This window comes from Protopterus annectens, chromosome 1.part1 (assembly GCF_019279795.1).
Source record: "Protopterus annectens isolate FY-2018-M chromosome 1.part1, PAN1.0, whole genome shotgun sequence".
Lineage (NCBI taxonomy): Eukaryota > Metazoa > Chordata > Ceratodontiformes > Protopteridae > Protopterus > Protopterus annectens.
Genome location: NC_056726.1, coordinates 13,188,040 through 13,209,173, shown reverse-complemented (window position 1 = coordinate 13,209,173; position 21,134 = coordinate 13,188,040). Strand labels below are relative to the sequence as shown.

The window sequence follows — 21,134 nt, the reverse complement described above, 5'->3', positions numbered from 1 at the left end:
TTAGACTGAGGGTAGTCCTGACTCTCCCATTGGAAATGCTCCCTTAAAGTATGCAGGGTTTCCCAAAAGGAAAAATCCTCTGGGACAGAGGCTGAACGGAAGGATTCCTCTGCATCAGAATCCTCATAAGTGGAGAGTGGTTGCATTTCTTCATAGTCAGATGCATCAGATTCATCTGACTCTTGTTCAGACAAAACTACTGGGGACAGATCTCTTTTCCTTTTTGAGGGGGTAGCTTAGCTTCCCCTGATCAGCATGATAAGGTCTTCCACCATTTTAAGCATTTGAGACAGAGGCAAGGTAGAATGTGCCTGAGAGTGGGTAGTCGGTTTCTTGGGTGTGGTTTGAACCCTGGGCCTAAGGAACTTGGTTGTTTTCAAAAGAATGGTAGTCGCGAAAGAAGACATCGGTTTGTGTCGAGATTCAGTGGTGCGAAGGACTTCCTCGGAAGCTGGTGCCTGCTCAGCAGCTCCGGACCCATTCAAGGTAGAGACGACCACAGGATCCTTAGACAGAGAAGAGTTTTGCGGCACACCGGACTCCGAAAGGGTCTCGGTAGCGGCCTGCGAATCAACTGAAGCTGGCATCAGGGGCTGTAAAAGTGCCTCACTGAGTACCAGAGGACTGACAACTAGCTTAACATAAGCGTCGTTGGTAGGCTTAGACCTGTGTGGTCTTGTCTGTGTCTTTATCTTTACTTTTTTTTCGGAAGATCTGCTGTCGGATGGCTTACCGAAACCATATCGGAATTCAAGGACTGTAAACAAAGATATCTAACTACAATAAGGGCCTGATGACAGACAGTTCTAGCGTTAAACAAAGCATAGAAACGACAACGGGGGACGTCGTGGTCTGGGCCTAGACAAGTGATGCAGTAAGACTGGAAGTTTCGATGTGGTATTTGTTTTCCACAGGCGAGACAATTATTAACTTTTTCTGACATTGGTTAGTGAAAGAAAAAAGGATCCCCAATGGGGTACTTCGCTTTAGAAGACTTCACCTTCAATTTGGAAATGAAAACTCAGGTAGAGGCCGACCGGCACTCGTGTGAACTGCTTCTGCTTCGGGCTCCATGGCAAGAAAGACTGATGTAATGGCGTCGGCTGCCTTACTTTATACCACTGAAGACCTGGCATTAGTCCTCAAGCGACAGCAACCAACGCAGATACTAAGTCTCTGATATAAGGGCCGTCCGAGGGCTACCCTGGCAGGAATAACCCAAATGTGATAACTGCAACAGTGAAACACGAAGAACATCTGCTGATTCAGAAATTGGCACCAATGAAGGAGTTTAAAAGAGGTGGAGAGGCCAACTTGATCCACCCTGGTAACAGAGGGAGATGGGAATTTGTCCATCTCCATTTGCATCTCCAAGAAAGCCTTCATCATAGGCTACAAATAAGATTTAGAGGTGTTTCTAAAAATGCTTCAACTTAAAAAGAAGATGAAAGAGGAAGCCCTGAACCCAGAAAGTGTGATACCTCTCCATTCGAAGAATGTCTACTGCTGGTCTATGTGGAAGACGTATCTCTAATTACTATTACCTCCAATACCAGACATTTGTGCCTCATTGCTAGTAAAGAAGATTATTTCCTTGCTCCTCCTGTGGAAGAGGAAGGTCCCTGATCTCATGCCTTATGTTTTTTTTTTTTAATCTTTTTCCCTCTCCTTTTTGGGTTTGCCAACTGAGACAGCAAGAAGTCATCCCTTAACACTTAGTTTAGTCTTCCTGACTGCTAGGGATCAAGGGCCAAAACCTTACAAACTGAATACTCAACCTTAAGTAGTTCATGACCCAAACAAATAATACAGAGATCATGCACATTTTGAGATAACAGCTTATGACCACATTTGGTACATTTTTTAAAAGTCTTACCTGTAACAGCAAATAGCAAAATACTATAATAACAAGATAAAAATTATACAGTTATGGTAATACTATTACTAAGAAGCCAAAAACTACAGAGAAAAAATATATATTATTTAGTAGTTTAGTGTATAACTAGAAGAGTAACATTAGACAGCTGCCCAACTCTGAGGCACTAACAAAAAAAATAAGACAAAAGGCTAAGAGCTATGTAATAATTTCAAAGAAAACATACTCATTACACCAAACAGACATACAACACTGCAGAACAATCACCATGCATTTGCTGCAGTAAGATATCTACTTTTTTCTACAGACTGCATGACCTGTGATTCATTTTTTAAACAACCTATGAAAACTGACCTGTCAAATGTTCTCTTAAAGGAAGATGATTTACTGACATGTAGATCTCTTGTGAGGTGCCACAAAACCGCAAACTTTGAATGAGCATCCATTCGTATTTTCTGAAACAGAATGCATCTGTTGTAAGTCTCATATCATAACAAGATTCACATAATGACATTTTAATTTAAACTTGTAACAGCTAATTTAGAATTGAGCATTTAAAAAGACATACAGAAGCTTTAAGCACAATAAAATATCAATATCCTTTCCGATATAACATGCAAGCCAAAAAGTGCTAATGCTAAGATAAGTTTTTGGGACAGTTAAACAAAACCTTTATACTCATATTTTAAGCCCCCCACACACACACACACACAAACAAATGCCATCAGATGCTCTGGAAAATGTGCTGACTGCCCACTTTTTCCATTTGTTCAATTCACATGATAGCAGTTGGCTGCAGGCCCCTGAGGTAACCACAGTGTGGGACTGGTTTTTCTAATGTCATAGTCTCTGATCCAATGAGCCCTTCACAGATTATGCCAAAGTGGCTGCAAGATCCTGCTTATATATGTCCGAACCACTCATATATTCATCTACTCTATTTTTCCTGCCCTAACCAGATACATTGCTGTTCTGCCGGATATGTAGAGGTCTCCCTCACTTCTTGGAAAACACAAGGGTTAATTAACTACTCTGTGACTCTTCTCCCATCTAGCCCTTATACACCTGGGCTACTAATCAACTCCTAGTTCCTGTTTTTGCAGACACAAGCTCTTCTACATTATCAGACAAGTTGCCATAATGTATTCTTCCTTTATTAATAATAAGATGCTATGCTTTGCCAATACACTTGTCATGAATGTTTCAAAAGACATGAGAACATATTACCTTGTCTTTGTGAGTCAATTGTTGACTAATGACATCCTCACAGATACTGGAAGATGGAACAAGATTGTGCAGCTGATAAAACAGTTCCACGCTTTTCTGATGGTAATGTGGAGATTCTTCACCAAGATGGTCCCATAAGGTTAATGCCACGTGCTTCAAAACAAAGACAAAATAATCCGTTTTTGATCTGGCAAGATGGGAAGGTGTTACAACTTTCTGTAAGCAACAAGCTTATATAGACTAATTACAAACCAAGGTGAAGGTAATATAGGACATGTACTTAGAAAAAGGTAGAGAAAGGTAAAACAAGGAGTCAGAGGAAAACTTAAACAAGCATTAGAAATTTAGATAAGAAAATGAAGAATGCTATGTTGTCAGTTTTTTTGCGTAACTTCAAAGTAAAACCAAGCACAATTATCTGTCCTACAGGTAGCCAAGTAACTAAATATTTTATCAGCTTACAAATCAACCAGTCAGGTAAGTTACAACATACATCAAAACTGTTCCAGCATTTATTCAAGACTTCTCTAATGCTAGATAGCTATACAGCCATCTACCATGTGTCTGTTATCTTAGCGACATTGGCAACATTACTAATATTGACACAGTTGGGGTAAAGCAAACCTCCTGCCTGCTCAAATTTTTATTGTCAAATATAGGTCAGAGCCTTACTAACAGTTGAAAAAAACTCACACTGTACCTACCAGCACAAGGCATAAACAAGTTGGGTGCGATAGCAAGTTACTATTAGGAGAATATTGAAAAAACAGACAGGCAGGAATACAAATACTCTGACAGAGGTCATTTTAGACACAAATTCACCTGTGCATGAATTTCTAAAAAGCCTGACTGCAAAATGACATTTTCATCAACAGTATAAAACACTAATTCCCAACAATCTGAACTCACATAATGTAAAACAGGATAAGAAGAAGACCAAAAGTAAACTAAGGGAGCAATAAAATGAAGAAATCAGAGGACTTTTTCCATAGTAGAAATGGTTAAAAGCCACACTATGGGCAAAATATGTAAGTGTGACCTTGTCAATAGTTCTAGCACAGGAAACGTCCAAAAAGGCTGATTAACAGCTTTCTAAATATGGGAAGCTTTAACCTGTTAAAAATAAAATTAGAAGTTATGTACCTACCATAACGTTCCATGTTAGTTGTCTTCTCTCACCTTCTTTCTTGCTGGATGGGTTTGGAGTCGATCCTCGGATCCGACTCGGCACTTGCTAAGCTCGAGAGCTAATTTTACCAGCTCGAGGCAACCCTATATCCCATGATGCAAGGCGGAGACTACCCAGATCTCGTTTGGTATCTAAAGAAATAGTAATATTTTCTTCCAACTGACGAGGAGGAAGAAAAATAACAATACTAAATAACATCATAACCCTCTAGAAAGGATCAACCTAATCTAGTGACACTAGAAGCTGAACAGCCAGAAAAAGGGAATAACCTCTTAATAGAAGATGCATAATCTTCCCGGTCTGACCAGGCTACAGGGATGGAGGGCGGGACGCAAGAAAGAAGGTGAGAGAAGACAACTAACATGGAACGTTATGGTAGGTACATAACTTCTAAATGTTAAGTTGTCAATCTTGCCTTCATTCTTGCTGGATGGGACCGCGTCCCTAGCACCTCTATCCTGGGTGACTCAATGGAACAGACTCTTGAGAACGGTGGAACCAAAATTCGCTCTGTCTCTGGAGGCCAAGTCTAATTTGTAATGTGAAACAAAGGTATGAGGAGAGGCCCATGTGGCTGCTGCACAAATAGTGTCTATTGGAAGTCTAGCTTGAAAAGCTGTAGATGTAGCTAGAGCTCTGGTAGAATGGGCTTTTGGCTTAGAAATCAACTCTTTGCCTCTGAGCTGATAAATGTAAGTGATCACAGAAGACAGCCATCTAGATAAAGTTACCTTGGAAATTGGAAGGCCTTTCCTGCTCTCTGCATAGGATAGAAACAGTTGATCAGATTTCCTAAAAATTTTAGTCTTGTCCAGATAATATCTGAGCTGGCGGTGAACATCAAGACAATGTAACTTTTGTTCCGCTCTATCAGAATAATTCGGGAAAAACACTGGAAGATCAATGGATTGATTTAGGTTCGCTCATGATGCCACTTTTGGTAAGAAAGACGGATTAGTCCTTAGAGATACCCTATCTTTGTGGAATATTAAATAGGGAGGACGAATGCAGAGAGCATGAAGCTCAGATACTCTCCTGGCAGAAGTAATGGCGACCAGAAAAAGTGTCTTCCAAGAAAGCAATTTCAAAGAACAGGCAGCTGCAGGTTCGAAAGGGGGAAGAATCAAGGATGTTAAAATTAAATTTAGATCCCACTGTGGTGGGGGGTCTCTAATCGGAGGTTTCAGTAAAAAGATACCTCGAAGGAATGCCTTGCAAAGTTTATGTGACATAATGTTGTGGTCCAAAAGGCCTATATGAAAATTTGAAATGGCTGCCAGTTGAACTTTCACTGTGGAAGAAGAGGATCCTGAATGAAAAATCTCGGCTAGGAAGTCCAATACCGAATGAATTGGAGCAGTATAGGGGTCTATGTTCCTAGCTTTTGCCCAGAAAGAGAAACGTCGCCATTTACTAGTGTAAATCTTTCTGGTAGAAGATTTTAGGGAAGCTACTATGATATCCCGGACAGGATTAGAAATCATAGGAAGCCTGGCTAAGGATGTAAGTGGAGCAACCAAGCAGTGAGGTTGAGAGAAGGTATGGATTGGTGCAGTTGACCCGACTGGTGGGTCAGAAGATCTGGAACCGGGTCCAGATGCCATGGCTGTACCAAGAGATAATGATGTAGGAACGGAAACCATATCTGTCGAGGCCAATAAGGGGCAATGAGAATCAACTTGGCTCTCAAGGCGGTTGCTTTCTGAATTAGATGAGGTATCAGCGGAAAAGGGGGAAAAGCATAAAGAAGTCCCCGGGGCCAATCTTGGGTTAGAGCGTCTCTGGGGGGATGGCCTGGAAAGGGGAAGAGAGAGAAGATGTCTGGGCATTTGCTGTTTTGAGGTGTAGCGAAAAGGTCGCAGCAAGGAAGGTCCCACTTCTGAAAAATCTCTTCCGTCACTGATTGTTTGAGAGACCACTCGTGAGGCATGAGAATAGCTCTGCTCAATCTGTCCGCTATGATGTTGGATTTCCCGGGGATGTGCGTTGCTATCAGAAACCGGTGAGAAGAGATTGCCCGTTGCCAAAGTCTGAGAGCCTCTCGACACAGTGGATAGGACTTGGTTCCGCCCTGTTTGTTTATATACCACACTACGGACATATTGTCCGTTTGGATTGCAATAGTATCCAGGGGAAGAGAGTCGTTGAGGGCTTGCAATGTTAAAAGCACCGCTCTCATCTCCAGGACATTTATGTGCAGATGGTACTCGAAAGGTTGCCAAGTGCCATGGACCATTCTGCCCTGATAATGCCCCCCCCCACCCGATCAGGGAGGCGTCCGATGTAACCGTGGCAACCGGGGCAAGAGGAACAAAAGGTCTGCCTTGATGGATTTGTGGGGACGATATCCACCAATTCAGATGCCTTTTGCAAGTTGGAGTTACTATGATCTCGTGATGCATGGGAAGTTGTTGAAAAGACCATTGGGTGAACAGCATCCATTGTAGAAGACGCATGTAAAAGCGGGCAAGGGGAAGAAGTGTTATGGTGGCCGCCATAAGACCCAATACTTTCAGAGCAAATCTGGCCTGAATTTTGTTGCTGAGAAGAATCACCTGGACGTGTCTTTGAATGTCCAAGATCCTTTGGTCTGTTAACTTTGCTGAAAGTTGTATGGTGTCCAATCTTGCGCCTATAAAAGTAATAGATTGACAAGGCGACAAGGCAGATTTTTCGAAATTTATAGAAATTCCTAGCCCTCTGCAAATGTGAATGGTGTAATTTCTGGCTTGGAGAAGCTGATGCCTGGTGATGGCAGTGAGGAGCCAGTCGTCTAGATATGGAAACACCTGGAATCCTTGACGTCTCAGGTGAGCCGTAACCACTGCCATACATTTGGTGAACACTCTGGGGGCTGTAGTGAGTCCAAAGGGCAGGGCTCTGAATTGGAAGTGACTGGTCCCCAGCCGAAAGCGGAGAAATCTTCTGGAGCGTCTGTGAATTTTTATGTGATAGTATGCATCCTGAAGATCTATCGAGTACATCCAATTGTCCTTGCCCAGAAAGGGCAGAATGGACTGAAGCGTGACCATCCGGAATCTTGATTTCTTTACAAACTTGTTGAGTTTGCTCAGATCTAATATTGGTCTCCAGTCCCCTGTCTTTTTTGGAACTAAAAAGAACCTTGGGTAGATTCCGGATCCTATTTGGTCCGCTGGAACTGGCTGGATGGCTCTTTTACTAGCAGTTTTGATATTTCTAGTACTGCTAGTTCCCTTAGACCGGTGGAACGTCTGGAAGGGTTCCCTTTGTTGAATTGGGGTTTGAATAAAGGGAATTTTGTAACCCTCGGATATAATCGACTGTACCCATTTGTCTTGAGAAAGGGAAAGCCTGGCTATTGGGTACAGCGATAATTTTCCCCCGACTGCCTCCGAAGGCGGACAATCGGGCAACATCTCAGGGATGCTGGAAGGGTTTGTCAGAAAGAGGCTCTCTGCTACCCTGATTCTGCGGACCCCCTCTGCCCCTAGGGCGGCGTCTATTATTGTTACCCCCTCTGCCTCTGGGGGTAAACTGACTTCGTGTGTCAGGCGTGACTCCTTGAGATTTGTGGAACCACATTTTCCCTCCCTTCTGTCCTTTGGGGTAAGGTCTTGAAGGGGTGGAGAAATGGACTCCTACGACAGAAAGAGTCTTGCCATCTTGTTCGCATCTAGTCAAAGTGTCTTTCACTTGAGGTCCGAACAAGGTCGAACCATCAAAGGGGGAGTTTGTGAAGGATGCCTTGAAGGGGTCTGCAAAATTACAAAGCCGCATCCAGGACTGACGCCTTAAAGCCACTCCTGTGCTTGCGGCCCTACTCGCTCCATCGGCTGCATAAGAAATGAGCCGCATGGAGGAGTTAACAATGGAGTTAAGGATTCCTAGCTGTGAGCTAATCTTATCCTGAGACCCAGCAGCTGACGGATCCTGTAAAACTTCTCCCAACTCTTTAAGAACATCTCTTTGAAGGCGGGTGAAGTGGCATAAGTAGTTCAGCGATCTCATGGTAAAAGTCGCTGAAGAAAAAATCCGCTTGCCGTACCTGTCCATAGTCCTAGAATCCTTGTTAGGAGGATGGACAGGTACTGAAGGATCAGCTAGTTCCTTCTTGGTGGCAGCAGCCACCACCATGGCATCAACTGGGACACCCTTTGTTAAATATTGTCTATCTTGTGGGGCCGTAATGAATTTTGAAGGCCTCCTAGGGATAGGTTCCACCGAATCCGGAGCCATCCATGCCTTCCGAGCCACTACCTCCATAAGAGGGTCGAAAGGCGGAGACACCCAGGAGGTGGCGGGTCGAGATCTGAACTCCTCCAGGTATACTAACTCGTCCTCGGAAGGATTAAGGGAGGGCCAGTTTCCCCTCTGCTTAAGGAGTTCAAGGATATCTGAGAATGAGACATCCTCAGAGGAGGACCTTGGGGATCCCTCCGACTCATCCAGGTCAGTATCAGATGTAGTAGACTCAGGGGAGTCTAGATGTTTCCTCTTACATGTCCTCTTATGCGGGGGTTCACCTGATGGATCAGGAGAAGCCTCGGAAGAGGAAGATATTCCCAATGGGGAAACCTGAGGCGTTGGATCTCTGGGTCCGGGAGCAAGAGAGTGGGAAGAGACGTCAGCAGGCACTGTAGTGGGAGGAGCTGATGGAACTGTCCGTTGACTAAGCCCAGGGGCTAGTACACTCCTCATCACCTCGAAGGCTCCCCCATCAGAGAGACCAGAAAGTTCCCGCTCTGAAGAGATAGGAACCCCAGGCCTCACCGAGAGGGAAGGCTCCGAGGCAGATGTCGGGGCCGAGCTCACCAACGCCGAAGCTCCGAGAGGGAGAACGGGGTCGGACAAGGGTCCGATGCCACTCGCCCCCTCGGAGCCGACGAGAGAGACCAGACGCCCGGATCCCTCCAATGAAGGCCTCAAGGAGGAAATCGGAGCAGAGGACGATGGAGCCGAAAGGGGTGGTATCGGCTCCAAAGCTACAATGGTGAAGGTTCCGAGGAGCTCCAGCTCCAAGCTCTGTAAGAGAGTCGAAGGAGTAATGTTTGGTGGATGTGAAATAGCTACCGTCTGTTGAGATGGGCTATGGAGTATTTGGGCCAATGCCTGAGACTTTAATAGTCTACTCACCACTCTCTCGAGGTCGTGATCAGACAGCCAGGATGACCGAGAAGAACGGCTCTGATGACTCTGCTCCGAGAGCAAGGGTGATCTCGGAGCCGAACGTATGGACTCTACTGAAGGGGATCGAGATCTCTTTTTTGAGATCAATGGAGCCAACGGAGCCGAAGATACGTCGGCTCCAGCCAGAGCCGACACTGAATGTCTGGATTGGGCAGTATCGGCGCCGGATGGAGCCGATACTGAGACTGGTAAGGTGGAAGGATCGGCTCTGGCCGGAGCCGATCTCGACCCTGGTGAGGGTGAACCAGAAGCTGACAGCTTGGAACTCTCAGCCGAAGGCTTAACAGGTTTCGAGGGCTTCCCCGGCGCCGACTTAGTCGGGGAGCTCTCGGGCTTTAATAAGCCCCTTAATATTAGCTTATTTCTTCGCTCCTGCAGGAGTTTTGGGCTGAAGGCATGACAGATAGCACAAGAGTCCTGCAGCTGCAAAGGTCCCAGGCAATAAACACAAGAAGTGTGACCGTCTGTCAGAGACATCTTCTGACAGCACGAGTCACACTTCTTGAAGCCTGAGACCTTAGTGTCCTTCGACATAACTGTGTCGAGGAAACACAATACAGTAACACACACACAAAAACACCAATCCAACAATTTAAAATAAACAGGGATAACACACAGTCATACACAAACAATCCCTGACAGGAAAAAATTTAGGGAGGGGAAGGCCTAAGGCCTAAGCTAGGGAAAGGGAATAAATAACTCGAAAAAAAGGGAACACTAACGGGAATAGGGTTAAAGTAAGCGTTAAGGTTAACAAAAAACAAATATATATATCAATTTAAAGGGAGGTAGACGAAAAGTCTCAAATCTATTCACTTACCTGGAGCTGGTAAAAGAAGGCACCTCGTTAGCGAAGCGGCAAACAAGATCTGGGTAGTCTCCGCCTTGCATCATGGGATATAGGGTTGCCTCGAGCTGGTAAAATTAGCTCTCGAGCTTAGCAAGTGCCGAGTCGGAGCCAAGGATCGGCTCCGAACCCATCCAGCAAGAATGAAGGCGAGATTGACAACTTAACATCTAGTGGTTATGAATGTACTTAATATTTTGTCCCAGGTTGATAAATATAGTATCTAAAAGTCTTCAAAGAGAATATCTGAGAATTCTAAAGAAATTCAGCTCAAACTAAAGTTGGGTTTGAGTGGAACTGTGTGGCAGTCAAGTATAAAACAAACCTGAATACAGTTATTGTGAAACCAATGGCTTCAAAATCTCTGGAAGAACAAAACAGACCACTTGCACACTAAGCGTTTAAAGTTAGTGGAGCACTCGCTGAATATACTGCATCAAAAGAATAACAAGACTAAAGACAGTGGAGAAGCACTAAACAGGCAGCCTGATCTGATTTCTGCACTTTTACAAAAGTAAGATAAAGAATGACAGAATATGAGGTTTCTCAAGAAGATCTGGCCATCCAAACTCATCTTCTTTTTCCCATTTTTGCAGATGGGGTCAGAGAGTCACTTCAAAAAGATATGTAAAAAATTGTAATACAAATTTCTTTGAGTAAAAGTGACAATCATCCAGAGCCAGGGTCTACACCACCAGGGTGGCTAACCCTGTAGTGGTAGGTCTTCCACGCCACACACTTGCATGCTCACTCACACACATGCCAATTTAGTGTGTCCAGTCCACCTATACTGCATGTCACTGGAATGTGGAAGGAAACCGAAGCACCCAGAGGAAACCCATGTAAACACAGGGAGGACATGCAGACTTCAGACAGAAGGCACCACATCCGAGAATCAAACCAAGGAACCTCTTGTTGTGAGGCGACAACACTGTGTGTGGGTGTTTGCCAAGAAGATATAAAGCCAAAATTGGTCATGATAGAAGGCAGGTCAAGAAGACAGAACCTGGGACTTCCAAATGGCTTTACACTGAGCAGGTTGATTAGAGCTCTCCCACTGTGGAAACTGAAAATGTATTAAAAGCCATTAAAGTTTACCAATTTGGGTAAAACTCGGTTACTGGCTAGTCATTACACTGCCTGGATACCACCAAAGAAGAAATTGAGAGAGAGAGAAAATCAACCAGAAAAAGAGAAGAATAAACTCTGGTTGGAAAGAACCTTGCAGGTGTTTAGCAAAAAGCAGTCAAGTTTTAGCTTTACTATAGGAGATGCCTTCCACTAACTGAGGGAAAATAAATCAAATGTACTCAGTGGTGTAAGGCACTGCAAGGAATATATAGTCAAATGACAAAGTAATGGAAGTTTTAAATACCTATTCAAATGAGCAGATAAACTGAAGAATCACAGGTTGAAATGAAGGAAAGACGGGTTCTTCCAAGATGGATGTGTACTGAGTAACACCTAGACTCTAGCTTTCCCAGTATGAAAACTGGGACTCAACAGAGAAGGCCAGTAGACTTTTGTGCTTATTGGTAACTTTCAGTAACTGGCTAGTAAGTATACTGCATGGATACCAGGACAAAAGAAATAGAGAGCACCTGGAAACATAACTACAAAATGTGAGGAGGATATAAGACAACTGCACACAGACCTAGTTAAAATAAATGAAACAGTGATGGAAGTTTATCATACAAACAACAAAAAGCTGGAAAAAAATGGAAGAAGCTTTAAACAGACATTCAGATGAGGTGATAATGCTTCAAAAATCACAGAGTAAAATGAAGAAATGGCTGGCTGAATGTGAGACTGCTCTGGAAGTGATGTTTCAAAAATAATAGAATTAGAAGACAAAGCACGAAGGGAAAACTTTGAGTTATTCAGCTATATTAGAGAAGCTGGAAGGAAGAGACTGCATTCACTTCATGAAAGCACACATAAGCAATTGGACTGGTACTTCACCATAGGAGCTGTTAGTTGAAAGGGCACATTGTGTGTATGCTACACACATGGCTATGAGAAACAAATCCAGACATTTAATAATAAACATGCAATCCTACCAGCAGGAGGAGTGGATTCTGACTGCGGCAGAAAGACAAAATAGAAAAGTGGAAGATAGCAGAGGCTTTGTGGAGAATTGTACACCATGCAGAACCAGAGAAAATTAATTCCACTATTCAGGGAATGTCAAGATGCAGGTGTGAGATTCAAATTGCTGTACCCAGCTGTCTTCAAGGTACTCTTCCCTGGAGGGACAAAATCATTTTTTGATGAAGTACATGCTAAGGAGGAAATAAAGTTTGTTCAACAAAAAGTGAGCTATGCAACAGAAGGAAATTCTGCTTCTTGTTCTTCTGGAAATAAAGACCACAGTAATACTGTACCTGTGAAACCTTTTCCACTGTTTCAACAGAATATGTTGGAGACAATGAAGGAAGCATGAGAGTTGACTAGAAGAATTTAGAGTATGTTGGAAATGAAGATGAGACAGGACTTGACAGATGGAGATGAACAGTAATAAAACCAGTAACTCGATGTGGGATTGCAATGCAATTATTATATCTGGGAAATATGACAGAACAGGAAAATCTGGAAATATTGGACTTTTTCACAATTTGTTGGACTTGTGGGGGACTCTAAAGTATATGCCCTACTTCATTGTCATTAATGTTCGGAAAAATGCTTTGGGGAAGGGAAGTGAAGAGAGAAAGTTAACAGTAAGTAAAGAAAACGTTTTATTTTAAATAGTACTATTTTCGTGGTGTATGGTTTTCTCTGCATACTAGAAAGTAAAGTTTTCTCGGTTATTTTTAAGTGCAATGGGGATTGTAAATAGGTGCTGCTGTTCTTTTCTTTCCCTTCGCTATTTCTTCTTGTTCGGTTTTAAGAAATGTAGGCATTGCAATGTAAAAAAAAAAAGCCTGGTTAAAAGAGCATGACAAAAGCAAAATTAATGTGCTTTTTCTCGTTCTTGTGTGCGGGAATGACAAGATTAAGGACCTTAGATTGATTTAGTAACAAATTTTAAGAGAAAACAAGTAAATGAAAAATAATATTGACTATTACAAGGCTTTTTTTTATAGCAAATGAATGTATGCTTAGTAGCAATTCCATATCTGGCCCTCATGTCTCCATGTAAACAATCTGATAAGAAATTGGCAGTTTCTCATGTTTCCATAGTGACAATCTCATGAGAAACTGGCTGTCAGGTTCTCATGTTTCTATGCAGACAATCTGATAGAGACATTGGTTACAGTCTGTTGGAGAGAGATTGACTGGGGAAAAAAGAAAGAGAAACTTGTTAGGAGATAATGTTCTCTGAAAGCAATCATGGGGTTTTCCCAGCTGGGAGAGCTATAAAAATATGACAAACCCAATTAGCACTTAGTAGAAACACAGACTGCACCATGCGTCTTAGCGTGGATAACCTTTCATTTAGGCTAACTCAAGTCTATGAGTGTTGCTGTTAGTTTGGGACACATTCCTATTAGGGGGGTAAAACTTTAATATTTGAAGATGTACATACTTTTGTGTGCTATTAAATTAATAGATTTTAGGGGAGTAGTTTTTGGGGGCTTTCCTTAAAACAAAAAGTTTTGTAAGATGGGACATAAGCTCAAATGGATACATCAAGAAACAACTATATAAAAGTTCAACCTGCCAAACAGTGTATGTATGTAACACAAAAGGTGGAACTAGACAGTTAACAAAGAAGGTGTTATAAATAAAAGGTGGGAATACTTTTCAATACAATGATACTTTCTGTAATGTCTTCAAACATCAAAAGTGTCACAGACAAATACAAAAAAGAAAGAATAGTGAACTATACTAAAAATGTAGATTGCAAATAGCTATATTACATGAGACACACTTGCAAAGAACAGAACATGTGAATTTTATAAAGAAAGGTTTTCAGGATGGTTATTCAGCAGAATCTCTCTGACAAAGAAAAACAGGAGTACTTACATTAATTGTAAGGGGAGCTCTGATACCAACAGAAGAGGATAAAAAAGATAATAGCAGATTTGTAGCGCTAAGGGGCTACTGGCAAGAGAGGAGGATTACACTGCCATGTATTTATATTCTACCAACAACTGCTATAATGGAGTTTAAGAAAATTATGGGAGAAATAATCAGTTTTCGGCAAGGAATATTAATTACAGGTGGGGAATGGAATTTGATTTGCAGCAGTGAAGATGTGTCTAGGGGCCAGAATGGAATGTATAACAAAGAAGGTTAGATTTTTAAAAGAATGTATCAAAATATTTGACATGGAAGATCTGAATTCAGTAATAGGTATTCAAAGTGAATTTACATATTATTCCTCAAAGATATTAAAAACTGGGCTAGGCTAGACAGAATTTACAGTTCACAGGAACATGTGCATTTAATTGAATGCCTTGATACACACTCATTACCTATTTCAAACCACGTACCAATAATAACTAAAATAAAAACAAACGGTAATGAAATATAAATGAGACACTGGCGGTCTCCCACCTATCTATTCAAAAAGAGAGGAATTTAAGGAATGAGTGGTGGAGGTTATTCACAAGCTATTCGAGAGAATAGAAATTACATCTGAAAATATAACTAAGGAGTGGGAAAAATTTAAGGTGTAGTGGAAATAAAAGAAAGGGAGCAATGGTTAAGAAATAAGAATTATTTAGAGGAAATGACAAATGTTAAAGTATTGCAAAATAGGGGAAACTCATAGAACAATTACAGGATCAACTGTAGAATGCTAAGCACAACATCAAGGATTACGTCAATAATATACAAGAGTTTAGAAAGATTCATGTTAAGCAACTGATTTTTTGATAACAACACTACAGCACAAAAACATTTTGCACAATGACTCAGGCAACAAAAAGTAGAAAAGGCCATCATCAAGCTTATGGAGCCTATCACAAGGAAGGTAACGAGATCCTGCAGAGGTGCTCAAAATATTTCAGAAATTCTATGAATGTCTGTATAAAACAAAGAAATATGGAAAACAAGAAAAGATACAAATGGAAATGTTTATGAAAGAATTAAATATGCCGAGGTTAGAGGAAGATGAGGCTCAATTACTAACCGTTAGAATAGTAGGAGATGATATAAAATAAAAATTGTGATATATATATATATATATATATATGTATATATGTATATGTGTATATATGTATATATATATATATATATATATATATATATATATATATATATATATATATATATATATATGTATATATATATATATATATATATATATATATATATATATATATATATATATATATATATATATATATATATATATATATATATATATATATATATATATGTATATATATATATATATATATATATATATATATATATATATATATATATATATATATATATATATATATATATATATATATATATATATATATATATATATATATATATATATATATATGTATATATATATATATATATGTATATATATATATATATATATATATATATATATATATATATATGTATATATATATATATATATGTATATATATATATATATATGTGTATATATATATATATATATATATATATATGTATATATATATATATATATATATATATATATATATATATATATATATATATATATGAAAAATGTGATGTTTATATATATATATATATATATATATAAATATATATATATATATATGTATATATAAATATGTTTATATATATATATATATATATATATATAAATATATATATATATATATATATATATATTTATATATATATATGTATATATTTATATATATATATTTATATATATAGGAAAGTCCCCAGGAATAGAAGGTATTCCTGTGGAACTTTGGAAGCTAGGAGGAAAAAATGATGAAGATCTGAAAGGTTTTGTTTAACAGTATTTTAAGAGGAGAGTACCAACATCTTGGAAGAAAGCACTGGTAGCTGTAATACCTAAAGAGGGTAAAGTTCCATTAGATCCAGCTTCATACAGGCTCATTACAATAGTAAACCATGACTATAGGTTCATAGGTAGGTACTAGACTATAAGTAAATTACTTTAAGGATTTTCGACTGGAAACAGACTGCCTGCCTTGCTGAATACTTAGTAATGCTGTACAATTATATATTTTCTATTATTACTTTTTGTTTTGACTTGAGACGAGTTTACGTTCGCTACTTCTACTACTATTGCCTGATTTGATTAATATACAGTGATTAACTAGAAATATATGGACTGAAAATCTTCCACACAGAGAAGTTTCTTACACTGTTTTGGATTTCTTTAATGTCCAACAGCTATGGGTTTGGCATAGCTTTGTATGTTAGGCAGAGATTGCTTCTGAGTAGGCAATATGCAACGGTGTAAAGCTGAGTTTTTTGAGACGGTCTGTGTAGGGCATCTGTTTGAGGCCGGTAATCCTCTTTGTGAGGTATTTCTGTAGCCTTTCCAGTTGTTGTAGATGTCTTGTGAGGTACATACCAAAAGGGGAGTTGTACTCTATAATGGGACTAATGAGTGATGAGTAGAGGGGAAAAATGACCTCTTTTTTCCTGGATGAGAAACCTTTTGTGATGAGGTCTTCCACATACAAGGATTTCCTGACTACTGTGGCGATGTGATTATACAAGGAGAAACTACTGTCCATTTGTGTCCCAAGGTCTCTTATCACACTTTCGGTGTTAAGTGGACTACCACCTATGTGGTAGCTCATGGGTACAGAGTTTATACCAAAGGGGATGACAATGCACTTTTTGGGACTGCGCTTGAGGCTATGGCTTTCACACCAGGCAGCTGTCTCAGTGAGGCCCTTTTGTAGGATGTCCACATCATTAGGAGTTGCAATTATGGCTCCTAGTTTGCAGTCATCTGCGTACTTCGTTTGCCAAAGATCTTCTGTGGTTAGCCTGTACTTCAGAAAAGTAGATACCAAACAGGAGAGGACAGAGGACTGAATACTGTGGTACTCCACTTGTCACTGGTCTGAAGATGGATTTGAAGTCTGTTACTTTCACAGTGTGGGTTCTGTCAGTGAGCCAGTTGGCAACCCATCTTGTGACATAGGGATTTATACCTAGTTTAGTGAGTTTATCTATAATTCCAGAGTAGGGGATGGTGTTAAAAGCCTTGGCGAGCTCTAGATAGGCTGTGTGAACCACCTTACCCTCGTCTACAGCTTTGGTGACTGCTTCAAAGAAGTCTATCAGGTTTAGGAGACATGATCTGCCTTTTGCAAACCCGAACTGGGTGGGGTCCAGAGTTTGGAGATTACCAATGTCTTTGTTTATAAGTTCCATGATGATACATTCCATGGCCTTGCAGACCAGGCTCATTAGGCTAATGGGGTGGTAGTTCCTAGGGTCTGTGGTGGCTCCCCTTTGTGGAGTGGGATAACCATTGCTGTGCGCCATTCAGTGGACACAAAGCCTCAGGTGAGGCTATGACTGAACATTGTGCAAAGGTGCGGTGCCAGTTCATTCTGTACTTCATGTAGAACGCAGCCTGGGATGTTGTCAGGTCCCATGGATGCTGTGTTCTTGGCTTTGAAGAGTGTGTTTTTTATCTGTGCAGCCGTGATTACAGGAACTTTGCATTCTTCCAGCATTGAGATGGGCCCTTTAGGGGGTGAGGGGGGTAAAGTTAGCACTGAACCGGTCTGCCAGGATGTTGCTGATATTGGTTGGTTCAGTGTATTTTGTGCCATTCTGCACTAACTCCGGGCAGATCTGAGCATTACCACTTAGATTCTTGACATAGCTATAGAATGCCTTGTGGTTATCTTTGGAGTCCTTGGCAATTTTTCTTTCGAAGCTCACCTTGGATGCTTTTATGAGGGATCATAGTTTCCTGCTGATATTGATCAGGGATGTCTTCCCTTCTTGGGATTTTACTCTTTTCTGTGCTAGTTTCCTCCTTCTATTGTATAGCTTGTTTACGGCAGGGGTTCACCAGACTGGTTTCCTTTTCTTGAAGGAGTGAGTCTTGGTTTTGCCTGGGATAGCATGATCCATGCATTCTTGCAGGTGCCCGTAGAATGCATTAGTAAAGGATTTTGCAGCTTGGACAGCGTTATCCTTTAGCATCGGTGCTTTTAAACTTTCCACCTCAGTCTTAAGTAAAGTGAAGTTTGCTTTTGAAAAGTTTTTCATGGTGATTTCCTTGTCTGGGGGTGGGGGCAGAATGTGGATATCCTGAGCGATTTGTTTATGGTCAGATCTAACCAGCGAGGGGCTGACCTCCAGTGTGGAACACCGGTCGCCCATGTTGGTGATGACCAGGTCCAATATGTTGTCACCTCTGGTGGGAGTGTTGACCAGTTGATCCAGGGTGTTTGAGTTTATAAATTCTAAGAAATGTTGGGCAAGGGAGTTGGTACTTGAGTAGTTCTCCCAGTTAATGTTTGGGTAATTGAAATCACCCAATATTATTGCGTTTGGTAGGACCTTTATGTTTCCCAGTGTTTCCAGAAATGCGGAATGGGGCTCCTGGGACTTGGTGGGTGATCTGTAGCAAGCTACACTTTGAATTGCAGTTTTGCCCATTGTTAGTTGCACGTGGATGATCTCTGAAGCATTGTGCTGTGCCACTAACCTGGAGGTGTCGGTATCCTTGATGAATATGGATGCACCCCCATCTTTTGTATTTCGGTCCGGGTTCTGTGGCCGAAAATATATGGTATGAGTTGTACCCTGGTAGTGCTGGGGTGCTCTCTGGAGCCTTAAACCAGGTTTTTGTTACTGCACATATATCGATTTTCTCCATACTGAGGAGTGCCTCGAGTGTGTGCATTTTGAGGTTTTGACTTCTGGCATTGAGTAGCATTACCCTCAGTTTTTTGTTAATTGCGCTATTTACGGGTGGTGGGTTTACCTTTTGAGCCTTGCCTAAAAAAGGCACTATGGGGCTGGCAAGAGCCTTGGCCAGTATTCGAAAGAGTGACAGGTGCAAGCCGTCTCTAGCGAAGCAGCGTGGTTTGTCGAGCATGTCATCCCAGGCGGACACTGGACCCCCTTTGAATGATACCAGAAACTTAACCAATTGTTGAAATTGATAATTTTTTTCTTTATACTGTGGTATCATTCTTGGTGAGGGCAGGATGCTACTCAGGGTCAGGTTCATACCGGCCTGTGATACGTGAACAGAGAGCTCTTCCATATCTCTTTTCATGTAGTCCAGGGAGGTACGGCTCAGGTCATTCACATCAACATGGACAATGACAGGGTCGTATTTGTACTTGTTCTGGAGTGACCTTAGTGCTTCTGTTATGTGGCAGATCCTGGCACTCGACAGGCAGCTAACAGTAACCTTCTCCTTATTCAGCCTAGTGAGTGGGACGTCAGTGTGCCTGACTACAGAGTCACCTATTGGTGTGTTGGGTATGTTACTTTGCCTTAAGGGCTGTGATTGCATGGCACACTGGTTTTGTGAACTATGTGTTTTATGGTTTGTGTTGGGGGGGTTGTGGTTGCTTGGATGTCTGCTATGGAGATCTCTGTTGCTTTTGCAGATTTTTATTTAGAGCCTCCGAGTATGTTTTTGTGTATTTATGTGTGTCTTTTGCCGGTGCTGGTTTAATGGGTCTATGTGAAACTGGTGGTGTGATGTAAGCATTTCCCTTCTCCTCCTGACTGTCTGATCCAGTCTTGGGTTGAGAGAGCTTAGCCTCCAGTTTGGCTGTATAATTGCATCTCTCGCATGTATTAGTGTTTGGTGGTAGGAGGTGAGGGTTGTCTGTGTACATCAGGCAGTTGTAACATTGCCTCAAAATGCCCAGATTCACCAGTTGGACTGGATAGTACACCTGAAACTGCCCTTTGGACATGCCTTGATAGGTACAGTGAACTGTTTTACTGATTGGCTGGTAAGGTTGAATAGAGAGCCTTATCTTTCTGTACAGTATAGGGGGGCTAGTGCTAGGGTTTATAAGTGCTTGCTATGAGTTTTGAGCAAGTGCCAGGCTGAGAAATTAATGGCTTGAGTGCTTAAGTTGAAAGTTTGTCTAGTTCCAAAGGCAAAATTAAAGAGGGGACTTTGTGGGGCCGGGAATAGTTATACCCTAGCTAACTGGCGCTGACAGTCTCGCAAAACCGGGCAAATGCGTTTTTTAATGCAGGGAAATGAAAAAGATAGAAATTAGCCCAAAAAGACCAATAAACTACTAATTTCTGGGCTGAAACCACTCCTCCAGGGACAGATAGGATGCTCAAAGCTCCCCTCTCTCACAGGTGAAGAGAGAAACTTCCTTCTATCCAAGTAAGGTATGGGCAAACACAGAGATTTCTAACACAGCCCTGAATTCAGCACTAACTTGAAAACTGGACTATACTAACTTAGAATGGTGGGAAAATGCTTTGGTTGTCTTTAGAATCAGTGGTGATTTTGTTTTCATAACTAGCTTTGGAGGATTTTATGAGGGATCTCAGCTTCTTACTGAGGCTGACCAGGGAGTTCTTCCAGTCATGGGATTTTACTCTTTTTGCAACAGTTTCTTTCTTCTGTTGTAGAGTTTGTTTATGGCAGGGATCACCAGACTGGCTTCCTTTTTCCAGAGGATAGCATCTTGGTTGTGTTAGGGATAGCACGATCCATGCAAGTGCATTTGTGTAGGATTCAGCAGTCGTACCTCTATTGTCCGCCTGCACGGGTGTCGTGAAGTTTGCCACTTCTGTCTTAAGAAACGTGAAGTTGGCTTTGGAGAAATTTTTTACGGTGGTTTCCCTAATGGGGGTGGGGGCGGGATGTGGATATCTAGGCTGATTAGCTTGTGGTCGGATCTGATCAACGAGGAATTGACCTCTGGTGGGGAACACCAGTC

General features: G+C 41.3%; 1 protein-coding gene across 1 annotated transcript in view; it reads right to left on the bottom strand.

Annotated features, from left to right (window-relative positions):
* Window positions 1-21,134, bottom strand: part of DOP1A (DOP1 leucine zipper like protein A) — a 2,183,138-nt gene that overhangs the window by 979,574 nt on the left and 1,182,430 nt on the right. Inside the window, exons 17-18 of the mRNA XM_044073353.1 lie at window positions 3,104-3,256; window positions 2,231-2,331 (exon numbers count right to left, since the gene is read on the bottom strand). Coding sequence (XP_043929288.1) covers window positions 2,231-2,331; window positions 3,104-3,256 — 254 coding nt within the window. The remainder of the gene's footprint in view (window positions 1-2,230; window positions 2,332-3,103; window positions 3,257-21,134) is intronic.